The following is a 15237-nucleotide window of genomic DNA, read 5'->3' on the forward strand; positions in this document are numbered from 1 at the left end:
CTGCCTCCCACCAGGGTTTGGAAGTTCTCCAAACGTTAGGGGTGGCCTGGATAGATAGTTGAGGAGATAATGGGGGTTGAACTCTGTGGTCCTTCCATTCTTTACTCACAGTTATGTGAATTTGAAGCCAAACCCTCTTTGTAGCTAATGTGGGACATTTTCTTAGTGTCGAAGCAGGTTTGGTTGACCTATTTGGTGTAGGAAAGTTCGCGTAGTTTGGCAGGGAGGAGGAGCACTTAGGAGCACATGGAAAAAAACAATGACCAAAAATCAGGAACTTCCTGAAGAATACAAAATGGGAAAACCTCAAAAGATGACTTTGGACTCTGTATTTTAGACTGGACGGACGTCTGTCTGTTGCAGTGCGTGTCTGCAGGAGAAACAGTGCTTACTGCTCAGGTGCTTAATTGGTGATACTTAGCAGAGAGGTTGTAACTGGCTGACGCATGTGTATGCAGATTTGAGGCTAAGTAAAATGTCTCCACCCCCCAGTCTGACTTGACAAGCTGCAGAAGGCTATGTCTCAGGAAGCTCCAACCTGTCCCAGGGGAGAGTTCCTGTGGTCTGAGCCCCAGACGCTTCCTTCCTCCCCTGGAGAAGGTGCCTGGGAACTCCTTCATGGAAGAGTTTTGTGCAGCCCAGCTTGGTAGCTTTGTTGCCTCAGGGACTTTGCTTCCCACCATCAGACACCTATTTTCTGACTGCTTGCTGGACGGACAGAATCCTCTGCCTGATTTCTCTGGGCTGGCTTTGGGCTTCCAGTTGTAAAAGTCCCTGTTTTTTCCTCAGTGCACAGCGCTCTCTCCGCCCGGTAGTAACCCACAGTCCGAGTACTTGTCCCTGCTGTCAGTGCTGACTGGAGAAGCTCGGCTAGTTGTCAGGGAAGCAGTTGTGGCCCCTGGTGTGTGTGCCTAAGCAGTTTGGGTGGGTTGGGGCCACACGGGTTTGAGTTGGAAAGCTGCATTATGGGGTCGTGTGTGGTGAGTTACGTTATTTTAGTCTTCACTATAGACATGGGAACATTCTTCTCTCTTCGGTCAGGTACCCAGTGTCCAAACTGCCCTGATAGTCTTTATAAAAAAAAAGTATTCCGTACAGTTTGTTCAAGTCAGGATCCGGATTAGGTGTGCACATTACTTTTGGTTGCAAATCCATGACTTCAGCCCCCTCTTCGGTTGCCTTGCTGTTTCTGTGTTGAGAAGACAAGATTGTTTTTCGCAGAATTACCCTCCCTGTGGACTTTGCCAACTGCATTTGTGGGCTAGTTGGCTTCCCACTTCTGGGGCACCTCCTGGGGCAGGCAGGGTCAGCTGCGGGTCAGGAGGGAGCATCTTCTTGTTCTGGGAAGATGACGAAGTTCCAATGGATAAACGGAGATTTCCAGACCCAGTTGTGAAAAGGTGAACTTTGTTTTTCAGCCTCACACTTAAAAAACTTGACATAAACCACATTGAAATGTCTGTTCTATGGGTAGCCACCCTGTGCCACAAATGCTTGCTGGCCTGCTCAGTGCGGCCCTGCTGTGTGGTGGTCGGTCTTCATCCTTTGGAAACAAACATTTCCCCGTTTTTGTAAGAAATAACTGGCTGGGGCGCTTGGGAGGCTCAGTGGGTTAAAAGCCTCTGCCTTCGGCTCAGGTCATGATCTCAGGGTCCTGGGATTAAGTCCTGTATCCGGCTCTCTGCTCCGCGGGGAGACTGCTTCCTCCTCTCTCTCTGCCTGCCTCTCTGCCTACTTGTGATCTCTGTCTGTCAAATAAATAAATAATATCTTAAAAAAACAAAAAACAAAAAACTGGCTACCCTCTACAGAGTCTCCCCAGTGATAACATCTTCTGAAATTACAGTGCAGTGTCATCAGGATATTCCATCGCTGCCGTTGGGATGCGGGACAGTTCCATCCCCACCCGTCCCTCCCCCCACCACTGCCTCGTAACCCGTGGCAGCCACGGGAGTCCTGAGAATGTCGTGTAAACGGAATTGTAGAACATACGACCTCTGAAATCTCCCAGGCTCCTGGCCGTAGGTCTCTGGAGATTCTTCCAGCTTGTGTGTTTCCGTAGTTTGTTCCTGTTTGTTGCCCACGAGTACTCTGGTGGGGGGCCTATAGCCGCTGCTTTAACGTCTGCACTCCGGAGAGCTCTGATGGCTTCCCGGTGTTCAGCTGTCCCGGGTGCAGCCGCTCAGAGCGTTTGTGTACCATTGTTCTCATGAACGGGAGTTCTCCTTTTCCTGAAATTGGAATTGCTGGGTCTTACGGTCGTTAGAAAGTTACTACTGTTTCACAAGACTTTTAACTCAAAAGAAGAATTAAGACCGTTCTTGAAGTATTAAGGGGAAGAGATGAAAGAAGAAATAGTTTGGGTTTTTTTTTTTTCATTGTGGAATTATAAACACTCCTAACTATGTGCATGTTTAGTAGGAAATTAACTCACGGAAAGTGATAAAATAATTATTTTTCGTCTTTTCCTCTCTTACCTCTCCATCTTTTTTTCTTCTTCTTAAACTGTGCTGTCCACGTGTCCTGTAGATTCACCAGACCAGAGCACTTAGGGAGCAGTGCCAAGATCAAGTGCAGCGGCTGCCACAGCTACCAGGAGTCCACAAAGCAGCTCACCATGAAGAAACTGCCCATTGTAGCCTGTTTTCATCTCAAAGTAAGTTTTCTAGAAAGCAGACTCCCGCGGCAGTTTCCGTTTTCAGTCCCTGGTACCACTGAGAGCCTGTCGGTTTGGTGTAGAGAAGCACATTGTACAACTGCTGGGACGGAAGGTGCAGGAGGGTTGTACGCTGTGACGCTGCCCCCTCCTCTGTTGCGCGAGGGGTTTGTGGTGAACCAGACTGATTACTTCATGATGACAGTAGGACGTGAGTTACTTTCCTAGGGGCGGGGGTGAAGAATCTCCTCCTCTTCCTCCTCCCCAGCTTCCCCACCTTCCCCCCAACACAGAGTTTTCTGGGTTCCTTTTACTTAAAAGCAAACGAGACCGTGAGTGTTATGCCCTAGTTCAGGAGTCGGTCAGCTTTCTCTATAAAGGGTCAGAGAGTAAATATTTCAGGCTTCATGGCCACATAGGATCTTTGTTTTATGGTCTTTATTTTATGACCCTTTCAGCAAAAACCCCCAGCCATTCCTGGCTTGCTGCCTGGTTTGGTGGCCCCAGTCTAGTCAGAGGAATGTCTTTGCCGAAAGGGAACAGTAGGTCCGTTTTTGCTCCCGGAGCTCATGGATGTTTGTTCTGTTTCCTTCCACCTCGCCCTTCGCTGGGTTTGTTGTAAGATCATTTTTTTGCACACTTGGTGTCACTCACTTTGAACAACCCCATCATTTCAAGACTGCATTTTTGAACCCCATAAATTAGAGTTGTATAGATTAATACTGTGTTACTGAGTCTGTAAGCTCTAGATGTGGCCGAAGGGCAAGTCAGAAAGGCCATGAAAAGCCCCACTTTTGGGAGTATCCAGAGAAGCACCATCAGAGGAAACCCCTATAGCTTCATCCCTTTCCTTCTCTGCCCTCTCCCCGGTTTCTCTAGCGATTCGAGCACTCGGCCAAGCTGAGGCGGAAGATCACTACATACGTGTCCTTTCCCCTGGAACTGGACATGACCCCCTTCATGGCGTCCAGGTATGAAAGGGTTTGGGCTGCTGTGTGATCAGGAGGGCTGTGGCTCCATAGGGTCCAGGATCGACTCCAGGTCTGTGATCAGCCGGTGTAGAGGCTACTAGAAGCGCATTTGCTGAAACTGAATCATTATCCTGGTCTTAACCCAGGACACAGAAGAGTTTCCTCAGCTTCAGGTTTTCCCTGGCGCTCCTTTAGCAGCCCTCAGACGTGGCGAGCGGTCGCGGTGGGATCCCGGCAGGCAGCCCTGCCGCTGATGGGACTGATTTTGGATACACTAAGCAGTTGGTGTTGCAGTTATAGATTCAAATCTTGATATTCCAGACCACTTAAAACGTGCCCTTCAAACCACAGCGACACTCGCTTGTACGTGAAATGTGCATTATCTCCTGCAGCCTAACAGATCACCACGAGCTTGGCTGGAAGCAGCCAAGGGGAGTCCGGTCCATCTGGGCTGCCTCTGTGCCTCGTGGCTCTGTGCAGCTTGGTTCTCCAGCTCCGGCCTCCGCTTCCTCACCTTCCCCTAGAAAGCAGAGCTGCTGGAAGAATTAGAAAGCATGTCTAAAGTGCACCGAGTGCCACATCTGGCAGAGGAGGCCCCAGTGGTAGTACCCAGGGGAACCGTCATTCGAGCCAGGCATCTGCTTGGTTAATTATTTTATTTTAAGATTTTATTTATTTATTTGACAGAGATCACAAGTAGGCAGAGAGGCAGGCAGAGAGAGAGGAGGAAGCAGGCTCCATGCTGAGCAGAGAGCCTGATTCGGGATGCGATCCCAGGATACTGGGATCATGACCTGAGCCGGAGGCAGAGGCTTTAACCCACTGAGCCACCAAGGTGCCCCTGGTTAATTATTTTAAATGATGCTGAGGAAGTGCTGTTTTTTGTCACAGCAAAGAGAGCAGGATGAACGGACAGTACCAGCAGCCAACAGACAGTCTCAACAATGACAATAAGTAAGTGGTGTCTCGTGGGTGGGCGTGTCTCCCGCATGAGCAGGGAGCATGGGACCATAGGTGGGCCATGCGGGGAGGCCCCCGATGGCACAGCTCCTGTTTTGTTTTGGCCGCTGGCCTGCTGCCTGTCTTGCTGCTCCTCTGCCCCTGTTGAAAACACTGAAATCCACTTGGGGAAGGATTTTCACAGGCGCACCATAAAGCTGCCCGATGTAGGAGCCTGCCCCCCTGCCCCAGCTCCTGCACGTTAGCAGGGTTCGCACTGGCCACGGGCAGCGCTGCTAGCATGAGAGCTCCGTGTCTGGATTTGGGGCCCTTGGGCCTCTGCCTTCACCAGCGCTGCAGTAAGGCCTCTGTTCTTCCCTTCACCCCCTGCTTACCTTCGCTGTGGGGGAAAGAACAAAGGACTGTGGGCTTACAGCATCCCCAGTGCAGCTTGCTGTCCCTGCTTCCACTGACTGTGGCTTCCGCAAAGCAGCTCGAGAACTGGGTGGGCTGGGCAGGCCTGTGTGCCTGCCGGGCTCCCGCTCTCGTTCCTGGGGTGTTCCATTTGGGGTCCATTAGCTTCGCACCGTGCAGACTTCTGACGGCTTCTGATGGCGATCAGATTAAGTTCTCTTCTTCTCTCCCCACCCCGCACTCCCAAACTAGGTACTCCTTGTTTGCTGTAGTTAACCACCAAGGGACCCTGGAGAGTGGCCACTACACCAGCTTCATCCGGCAGCACAAGGACCAGTGGTTCAAGTGTGACGATGCCATCATCACCAAGGCCAGCATTGAGGACGTGCTGGACAGTGAGGGGTATGTGCGGGCGGCAGCCAGCTCCCTGAGTGTACATCCATTCCCACATGCAGGCTTGTTCTGGACAGATTGCCAGCCTGGGTGGGCAGGATCACTCTCTCTGAGCACCCTAGCACTGGGAATGTGGGGGTGGTCATTTCTGTTCTCCATGGCCAGCAGCCACGTGGGGTCTTGGGGAGCTCCTTTCTTCCTGAGGCGCTTCATTCCTCCCTGGCCTTTTGCCCTGAAGTCCTTACTTGGCTTGAGACTGTCCATGGACTGCTCCCCACCCCCACCAGAGATGGGCTCAGAAGGGGCCCAGAGCACTCCTGAGGCGTGTGCGCTTTGTATCGCTGTCAAGCAGTGGGGCGCCCCTTGAGAGCCTTGTAGAACAATTTGTGTGCGAGAGGATAGCTTTGTGGGTGCAGAGGCGGCCAGAGGAGCCACCCTAAGGGGCGGATTTGGACTAGACGCCTGACAGCAGTCTCCCCGGAGTAGCCGCGGCTACAGGTGCAGTTGAGGTGGACAGCTGGAGAAGTTTCAGGAGCTGTGGGGGCGGGACTAATGGACTCCGGACTTCCGGCGGACGGAGCAGGACGGGCACTCGCCGTGGGCAGCCTGCTGCCCAACCAAGGCCCCTCCTCCTTGGGGCCAGAACCCAGCCAGGCCAGCGGTCAGGCCGCCAGTGGGTTCTGAGACCCCCCGCGCTGGTGTCTTGGCGGCGAGGCGTGGTGTTGCTTCTGCCTCCGGAAACTGGGAGTGTCAGCGCGCTTTCTGTCTTTGCCTTCTCAGATACCTGCTGTTCTACCACAAACAGTTTCTGGAGTATGAGTAGCCTTACCTGCGGCTGGTCCCCAAAAATGAAGGCGATGAGTTGGCCAGCTTCCCAAGGTGATCTCCGCCTTCCCCAACTTCATGAAGCCACCCCCCACACAGAAGTGCCCCCGAGAGCATCGGATTCCCCTGCAGCCTGGGCCCAGCGGTGGCCACATGGGTGCCCAGGATCGCGGTGTCCGCGTGCACGAGCGCTGCTCTCCGAAGGAGGCTCCGGGACCTGCGCAGCGGACGCAGCGATGTGGGGGGATGTGCCCTGCGTGGGGAGGGGCCCCAGGGGTGCGTCCCTGGGCGTCTGCTGTGCTCCTCGAGACCACGTGCGGCGGGGGTGGGGGGAGCAGCATGTCCCGGGGCTGCGGCTTGGCTGCGCGATGGAGCAGTTTAAAAAGGCGCCAACCCGGTTTTCCATCATGGGTCTATTACAACAGTGAAATACAGGAGCCAAAGACGTGGTGTGAGGACAGAGGACTTTGTGTGCACCTTCCTCGCTGCGGGTTTAGTATCAAACATAGATAGCGTGGAACTTCGCCTGCGTCTGCTCAGCAGATAGAGGAACACCCCCACCCCCGCACCCCCACTGAGCCCACAGAACCGAGGACTCCAGCGGGTTCCCAAGCTCGTCTGTTGCGCAGATCACTTAGCACCCAACTGCATGTGGAGGCGTCTGCCCAGGTGGTCTCTTGGTTTTTTTTTTTTGTTTTTTTGGTTTTTTTTTTTTAGAAATAGGCACTTTCATAGCTCTCTACCCTTTTCTCTTTCTCCACAATTGTGACTTTCATCAATGTAATGGTAGTAACGTGAATGAATTACTGCATTTATACAGAAATTTAGATCATTTTCCTTTATTCTCGAGAGTGAATCTTGCTTTTTCATTGGTGCTGGTTTTGTTGCTTCCCCTCCTCCCTTCCCCTTTGGAAGCATCCGCGTCCAGGTGAGGGCTGGCGGGGGCGGCGGCCGAGGATCAGGCTGAGGCTAGTAAGTGTCTCTGTCCTGTTAAATCTTTTGAGTAAGTGAAGTGTTTCCAGGGGCTTGGTTGTTCTTTCCTCCTATTTCTTCCTGGCCCCTCGTCCCACTCGCTCTCCCTGTGGCCACGTGGCGGCTCGTGGGTCGGATGGAAGCTGGAGTGGCATCCGGTGGAGCCTGCGGTTCGTGCTACTGCCTCCGCCCTATGTCTGGTGTAGTTAGAGCCGCAGCCGGGGCAGGCGGCTGGGCCAGTGAGCTGGTAGGAAGAGGGAGGAGCTGCTGGAGGAGATGGGACAATTTGCCTTGGTCCTTGTAAGATACCCTGCATGCACTTGTCTGTCCAAACACAAACTTCCATTATCCATTTCTGAGAACTTAACAACCCAGACATGTGGGGGTGGAAAAGCTGCTTTAATGTCTTTTTGGGGAACAAGCAGTGCTTGTTCTAGGAGCCTGGTCTGCTTTTGAGCTGTGGAATGTTTGTTCCTGGAGAAGAGAACCCTCTGTTTCAAGTTCAGCATATTTACTTTTCTTTTTTTTTTTTTTTTTGGTTAATTTTTTATGGAGCCAGATAGTAAATAATTTGAGGCTTTACAGGCCGTAGGGTCTCTGCTGTAGATAGTACAGAAATGGAATCGCATGGCTATGTTCCAGGAAGACATCTTTCAGACCCTGAAATTCTACCGTCTTCACCTGTTACGGAATTTGTTTTTCTTCTCTATTTAAAAATGTGCAAACTATGCTGAGCTTGGCCATGCAGAAACAGTGGGCTTGATCTGGCTCGTTAGCTAGTCAAGGTAGGAAGTGGGTAGGAACAGCAGCCGCTGAGTAGTTACCGCTCCGTGTGGAGCATGCTGGAATATGTGAAACAGCAGTCATGCTGCGGCAGCATCCTGGATGACAGAGCCTCTAGTGATGCAGCTTTTAAGCCCTTGCTCAGCTCATGCTCAGTGTGTTTCTGCTGTTTGGGAATATGTGTTCTGTGATAGCAGGAATGATCAGGAACAAGGGTGGGTGCAGATTTTCAGAAATGGCCCCACGTGGCTGGGTTGTGTGTGTGATTGTAAGAGAGAAACTGTTGTGAAGATTGCTTTGTGGGAGAGCCGTTGCCCTTTAATAAGGAGCAAGTCAAGCAAGGAACTGGCTGAAGCTGGCCTGCGGAGTTTGAGCCATGAGCTCTGCTGCCTTGAGACCTGGCTCAACTGGATGGTCCTGGGTTTTCTGGCAGGTTCCCTGTGGTCTGGCCAGCTCTGCTTTCCACATCTGTGTCTGCTCATGTTCAGGAGAGCTCACCTGTTCCAAGAGCATGAGGTCTGGAGATAGGTGATGAGGCCATGTTTCTCTTTTGTAGACATGACTCTAAGTTTTTGTATCCAGATTAATTGTTGTTATTCCCTGTTGACACCGGCGTTTGCAAGTTGTCCCCCGTGTCTGCCGCTGGGAAGCTCCTGTGACTGTAGGAACCATGCGTGGGCAGTGTTGCCAGCAGGAGATGTTGGTTGCTGGGATTTACTTTGTTACTCACAAAATACTCCATGGTGGGCCTGGGAATGTTTCTTTTTGCTTCCAGGCCAGGCATTAAATTCAGGAACATGGCTCTCTTGTTTCCTTGTAAAGACCCCTGTATACATGTTCAGGTCATTACCAAGTGCATCTGACACTAAGGGGGTGATCCCCACTGCCCCCCCCCCCATATTCCCACCAGTGGTTTTAAAATAATCTGTGTTTCTGAGACGTTGGCAGCCCTTTCACCGCATCGTAGGGAACCGGGCTTTCCATCTCCAGAGCTGTGACATGAGCTCTAAGCTGGGTCCGTGCCGGGAGCGTGGGGGTCCAGCGGGCAGCCCGAGCAGCCAGGTCGCCTCTCCAGGGCGCAGGGTCGTCTTTAGGCCTCCTTCCTGCAGCAGTGCCCCTGACCCCACAACACATAGCCCTTCGCTCTTGTCCTTCAGCTTGGTGTGTATGCTTTCCCTGGGCCACATGGCCCTTCTTTTGACAATTCAAGTGACTGTTTCGTTTACTATAACCTTAAAAACAAAAATTGTAAGAAAAAGATTCCAATGATCGTGCTGTGGATTTTATTACCAAGATGTTTACACTTCCCTTTTACCTGTCATTTTGAGGACCTGTCAAGTCTTCTCCCTTAATGGCTTGTAGTCTTTCCTATGTCCTAATAAAGCTACATTTTCTTCTGAACACTGGCTGGTCTCCCCTTGCTACCGACAGCAGCCAGAGAGGGCGCTGCAGAGGCGCGGCCGCACTGCAGGGCTCCCAGGGTAGGACCCTGGCTCCACAGCAGCTGCCCTGAGCTCAGCAGCCAGGGCTCTGGTCGCAGGAAGTCCGCGAACCCCCTATTTCCTCACTTTCTCTGATTGGCTCACTGCTTCCCTGACCTTCTCCTCTTTCCTGCTCTTGGCATAATGGTGAGGCATCTGGGAGTCAGGACAACTATGCACTCTCAGAGTTGGTCGCTGTCACCGTTGTCACCTGAGGAGTTCTCGAAATGTAGGAGTCCTTGCCAACATTTGGCGACGAGCCCCAGGGTGCAGTATAGCAATGTTCTCTTGCAGGGAGCGCCCCAGATGAGAAAAGAGCATGTGTGAGTCAGTACAGAGAAAAGGTGCCATTAGTCCTGCCCTGGATTCTGTGATTGCTCACAGGACTGTAGTGGACGTTTGTGACACCCCCACCACCCTCCACACTTAACCTTGTCCTCAGAACCTCCCTTACCTGGGTAACCCAAACCTTCATTGCTGAAGTGTCTTTCTACAAACCTTTGTTGTGAGTTACTTCCTGTGCTTTATTTCCCTTGAGTGGAGATACAAGGAGACACTGGAGAATCTCTCTGGATCTCAGGCTAAGTCCTCTGTCACCACTGCGTGGCATTCTCCTTGGGATTACCCAGAACCAATGTTGTGTCCCTCAGGGGAAGTTACCCCCTTAGCGTCTAAGACTGCCAAACCAACAAAGCCCCCATTTTCCAGGCCTGGAGTAAAAAGATTCTGTGAGTGGCATCTGGGTGACTCGGTCATTGGGCCTCTCTGCCTTCGGCCTGGGTCGTGATCCCAAGTTCTGGGCTCGAGCCTCATGTTGGGCTCCCTGCTCACCAGGAAGCCTGCTTCTCCCTCTCTCACTCCCCCTGCTTGTGTTCCCCCTCTCCCTGTGTGTGTCTCTCTCTCCAAGATTCTGTGATTGGCTTATTAAGTGTAATACTGCAGAGTGCCAACCCCACTCCCACACCTTGATCTGCAGACCCGTATGTTCTGGCTGTTGGGGAATCAGCACCAGATCATGGTCTGTGGCTAAAGGCATGGAAGTCTTTGTGAGAGACGGCACCACATTCCTTCACCATAGCTCAGTACGCCCAGCTGCTTCCTGGTGGAGGATGATGTAGTAAGAACAGTTCGTTCCATGGACACAAGCCCGTTCCCATGAGTGTCCCTTGCTGTGATTTGGGTTCTGTGATCAACAGCTATTTGTGGAAGGTGACCGTGGGCCGTGGTGCTGACAGGTGGGGTGGGGGTGTCCATGACTGGACTATCTGTTTATTCCAGTGGGGACCGGTCTCTGCCCCCTCCATGATGCAAGGGGCCCAGTGTAGTCTACCTGACACCAGTGGCTAGCTAGTCTTCGGGGGAAATGCCATTCTAGGGACTCAGTGTTCATTAGCTGGTTAGGCCCTCAGCGGTAGTTGGCTCGGTGAGCCGTGGGCAGGGCAGGTTGAAGACACCGAGCCTAGTTCTAGCCCCCACCCCTGCCTGGATGGTCCCTTGGTTCGTTGGTCCACCAAGCGAGCACAGTGGCTGGGGAAGCAGCTGGCCGCGTCCACAGGGCAGGCCGTTCTGTCCCCCTGATCACTGAGAGCCTGAAGGGATTCTCTGGCAGGCACACGTGGATACAGTCATAGTCTGTGCCTGCCCGTATTGAGACATCTGTCCCCTGCCAGACCATGTCCCTTATCTTTGAATTCTGTTCCAGATGTTCGGCCATCCAGCCAAGCTGTTAGCAGCTCACCACAAATCAGCGTAAATCAGTACTTCCGGCCCTGCCCGTTCCAGGCAGCTGGGTAACTAGGGGTACGGCCCAAGTTTCCCCTCGGGATTTTCCTCCATCACAGTCTGTCGGCGTCCTCAGTCACCTGGTGACAAAAAACACAGATGCCGTGCAGCAGGTGTCCGTTGACAGTCTGAGCCACCCCTTCCTGCGGTTTACCTTCCGCGCGTGCATACGCTCACTCTTCCACCTGCCGCTCCTGTCGCGGGATCGATGGCTGCTGCCCACACCCAGCCTTAAGGTTAAGAGGGTCAGACCAGGGGCGCCTGGGTGGCTCAGTGGGTTAAAACCTCTGCCTTCGGCTCAGGTCATGATCCCAGGTTGTGGGATCGAGCCCCGCATCGGGTTCTCTGCTCAGCCAGAGGCCTGCTTCCTCCTCTCTGCCTGCCTCTCTGCCTATTTGTGATCTCTGTCAAATAAACAAATAAAATCTTTTAAAAAAAAAAGAGGGTCAGACCACTCATTTTGATGTGGGAGCCTGGTCAGCCCCTGTCCTGTGATTACACACAGGTCAGCTAAGTCCCAGAAACCAGCAGGCGCTGTTTCTGGAAAGGAGGATATGCTTCCTCTGAGAAGACGACGGAGCTAGGAGCTGCTCTGAACTCCTGAGGGGCTGGTGCTGTATCTCTTCTACAGGCCCTTGCTGGAGGCTCCGTGAAGCATCCTTATTTGCTATGGATACTTCGAGTATCATTGGATCTTCTGGATCCTAGGATTTGAGCGGTTGTACAGCGTGTGTGACGGCCTGAACGTAGGCCTCCTTGCAGCTGGGAGCCGATCGCGGTGCCTCCGGAGATGGGTCGAATGAACGCACTCAGACTCGGGGTCTGCCACCTCCCAAGCCTGCAAGACGGTCCGGCACTGCACCTCTTTCCACGTAGCAGGTGGTGTGACTTGTAGCCATCTGTCCTTCTTGACGAAGCTCTCCTGACAGGCTTCAGATCCCTGAGCTCCCAGAAACGTCATTAAGTTAGGGGCCTGACTTCCAGGAAGCTTATTTCTCGTGCTTTGGTTCACTTGTTTCATTGAAGCCTTTGTAGAATTTACTGGTACCTGCTTATCAGGTCCAGTCAGCAGAACGCCCTCTGTATGGTGGACCAGAGCAATGAATGATGGAATATCGAGGTAGTCAGTGCCTATGTACACTTCTTACAGCAGAAAGTAGAATTAGTGTAGCTCCGAGTCTGCACCGGGAAGGTACACTGGACCCCGCCAAGTAAAAGCAAAGTGCCCCACTGGCCTTTACAAATCGGCATGGGAGTGGAATGCACTGTCAGGTCACTGACGGTATAGTTCATGCCCGGAGCCACGGTGACTTGCTGCAGTGCTGGTGGCCCTACCTCTGTGACAGCGGCTGTGATTGGGCAGCCCCTGATTGGATTATAGGAGTCTGATGGTGAGGGGGAAGAAGCCAGGGCCTGGCCCCAAGGAACTTGCTGGAAGGGAAATAGCCTTGATGTAGAACCTCAGAAATGTGGACAAACCCAGGTGCAGAGTGTCCTGGCAGGCTGACCCGGAAGGTGGGGGCCTGAAGATGTGACATTGAGCAGGATGGGGGCGACGGTGGTGTGGGGGAGGTGGCCCTGTTGATGAGAGGACGGCACTCCTCTGGGGGGGCAGAGCCAGGCGCTTTAGTCCTGGGGGTGCCCGGCGCGTACACCGCAGTGTCCACCACTCCCAGTGTGACAACTCTGATGCCCAGGACTCTGAGATTCATGCATTCATACCAGTGGGGAGTTCCCCCCCCCCCCACCTTGTGAGGGGCACAACAACCAGTGTAATTCAGAGCCAACCTAGGGCCCCAGCCTGGACCGATCTCCCCAGCCTTCCCCTGGGCCCAGCTCCCTGTCTGCACACAGGACTCTGCCAGTTAGGGAGGCGTACTCCACCTACTTCCTGGGGACCGATGTATCCACCTGGAACTTCACGCACTGTATCCCAGCGGGGGAGCACATACACATTTGAGACAAACGCTCCTCCTGCAGTAAATCAGTGAAGACAAATACGGACTGACCAGAGCTCCACGTGCCCCACTCTGTGCTGTCTTGGGCAGCAGATTAGCCTGCTCCGGCCAAGAGCAGTTTCACGCGGCAGATAAGTTTCCTTTCAGGGGACAAGAGATGAGCCTTCTAGTTGGGGCTCCGTGCTCCCTGGCGTTGCTCCTGGGGCTAGCGATTCTCTTGAGCCCCCTGGCCCCGTCTATGAGATGAGAAGAGGCAGAGCTTAATTAAAATGGGTGGTCAGGAAGGGGCGCCTGGGTGGCTCCGTGGGTTAAGCCTCTGCCTTCGGCTCAGGTCATGATCCCAGGGTGCTGGGATCGAGTCCCACTTTGGGCTCTCTGCTCAGCAGGGAGCCTGCTCTGCGCCACCCCCCCACCCCCACCTGCTGCTCTGCCTACTTGTGATCTCTATCAAATGAATAAATAAAATCTTGGGGGAAAAAATGAGTGGTCAGGAAACTCCATCCCAACCCTGATGTCTGGCTGTTCTAAAGATTGTTCTCTCCCGGCTTCTCCAGATGGCAACACCAATCAGTCCTGAATGCTGCCAATGCCAGCCGCTGGGAGAGGAAGATGAAATGTAAATACGTTGCATTTTTGTAGAACGTTCAAACTAGAAAAGGCTTCAGCAGTGGTCCCCTTGGGCTTCTGAATGATTCGTCTGGCAACTATTTAACAACCTGTATCCTGCGGGACTTGTGCAGTTCTGGGCACTGGGGAGCGAGAGACCACAGTCCTGTTCTCACCGAGCAGACACATACATATGTCAGGCTGTAGGAAGCAGTATGTAGACAAGAGAGGCTTGAGACAGAGCGTGACTGCGGGGGCTGTGCTGTTTATCGGTGGCTAAATGGCTCTCCAGTTAGACGACCCCTGAGCAGAGACCTGAGTGAAGTAAGAGACTGAGCATGGGCTATCAGACGTAGAACATTCCAGGTAAAAGGAAGAGCGTGTCCTTCAAGATGGGGAAATTGAGGCTCAGAGGGACACCTTAGCGACCTCCCTTCAGTCAGCTGTCAGATCCAGCCCACACTGGTTGTTTCCCATCGATTCTAAAAGCCCCGTCTCTAAGGCTTGCAGGAGGGACATCGTATGACCGCTGCGTCTCTGACCTGTGCTGTGGCGGGTTCTCCCGAAGAGCCAGTGGAAAAATTCCTCTTGGTCTCCAGCCAGAATTTTTCATGCTTTCCATGCCAGTGGATTCACATGGTCTCTCTGCCCTGTCACGGGCATGTCACTGCATATGCTAAAATGGCAGTTTTGTCTTCCCTAGTGTTTTAAATTGTAATTTTAACCTTTTCTGTGGTATAGTCTGGTGATTAAGAGACAGGATATGGAGCCAAACTACCTGAGCATGAACCCTGGTTCTGGGTACCTTTGCATAAGCTACTTAAACTTTTGAGCCTCATTCATAAAATGGGGACACTAATAGTATCCTCTCATAGGATGATTATATGGGGGAAAATTGAGTTAATTTATGGAAAGTGCTTAGGAAAAAGCTTGGCATGGAGTAGGAATTATATAAATACTTTTTAAAACCCCAAACCTGAGAACCAAGCTTGGGGCCCTCTGGGATCAGTGGTGGGTCTTCTACCTCAAAAGGGAAGTCCATACCAAGCCCATATGTCCATTTCCTAGGATAGGTTTGGGGTTTTTCCTTTGATTAGTCTATAAATGAGAGAGTGTGAACAGAAATTAGGAAGAAGAAACAAAGTATTTTACTAAGCAGATGTGGTACCTGTCTGGCCTGTTGGAAAGAGACTGAATGTCAGGGTAGGTGACATAGTCCGTTCTCCACCTGGAACCATTGGGAGCCTCATGATGCCTGGCCCTCCCTCCTCTTGAGAATCCGATTTAATTGGTCTGAGGCATGACACAGGCATTGGGATTTTTTTTTTTTTAACAGATTTTTCTGCAGGGATTCTCACATTCAGCTAGGACTGAGAACAGCTGGCCAGATGTGCCAAGTAAAATATCAAGAGCCAGAGAAGCACAGCTGGAGGAAATCTCTCCTTCGTTCCAAAAAT

At 52.4% G+C, this 15237-nt stretch overlaps 1 protein-coding gene across 1 annotated transcript in view; it reads left to right on the forward strand.

The window, feature by feature from the left end:
• The window catches only part of USP22 (ubiquitin specific peptidase 22), a 43855-nt gene extending 34501 nt beyond the window's left edge, over positions 1 to 9354 (forward strand). The window contains exons 9-13 of the mRNA XM_082706836.1: positions 2530 to 2656; positions 3536 to 3627; positions 4519 to 4581; positions 5233 to 5382; positions 6154 to 9354. Of these exons, the coding sequence (XP_082562962.1) occupies positions 2530 to 2656; positions 3536 to 3627; positions 4519 to 4581; positions 5233 to 5382; positions 6154 to 6196 (475 nt within the window). The 3' untranslated portion in view covers positions 6197 to 9354. The remainder of the gene's footprint in view (positions 1 to 2529; positions 2657 to 3535; positions 3628 to 4518; positions 4582 to 5232; positions 5383 to 6153) is intronic.
• The last annotated feature ends 5883 nt before the right edge of the window (positions 9355 to 15237 follow it).

The sequence above is a fragment of the Mustela nivalis genome, assembly GCF_964662115.1.
Source record: "Mustela nivalis genome assembly, chromosome: 17".
NCBI classification, from domain to species: domain Eukaryota; kingdom Metazoa; phylum Chordata; class Mammalia; order Carnivora; family Mustelidae; genus Mustela; species Mustela nivalis.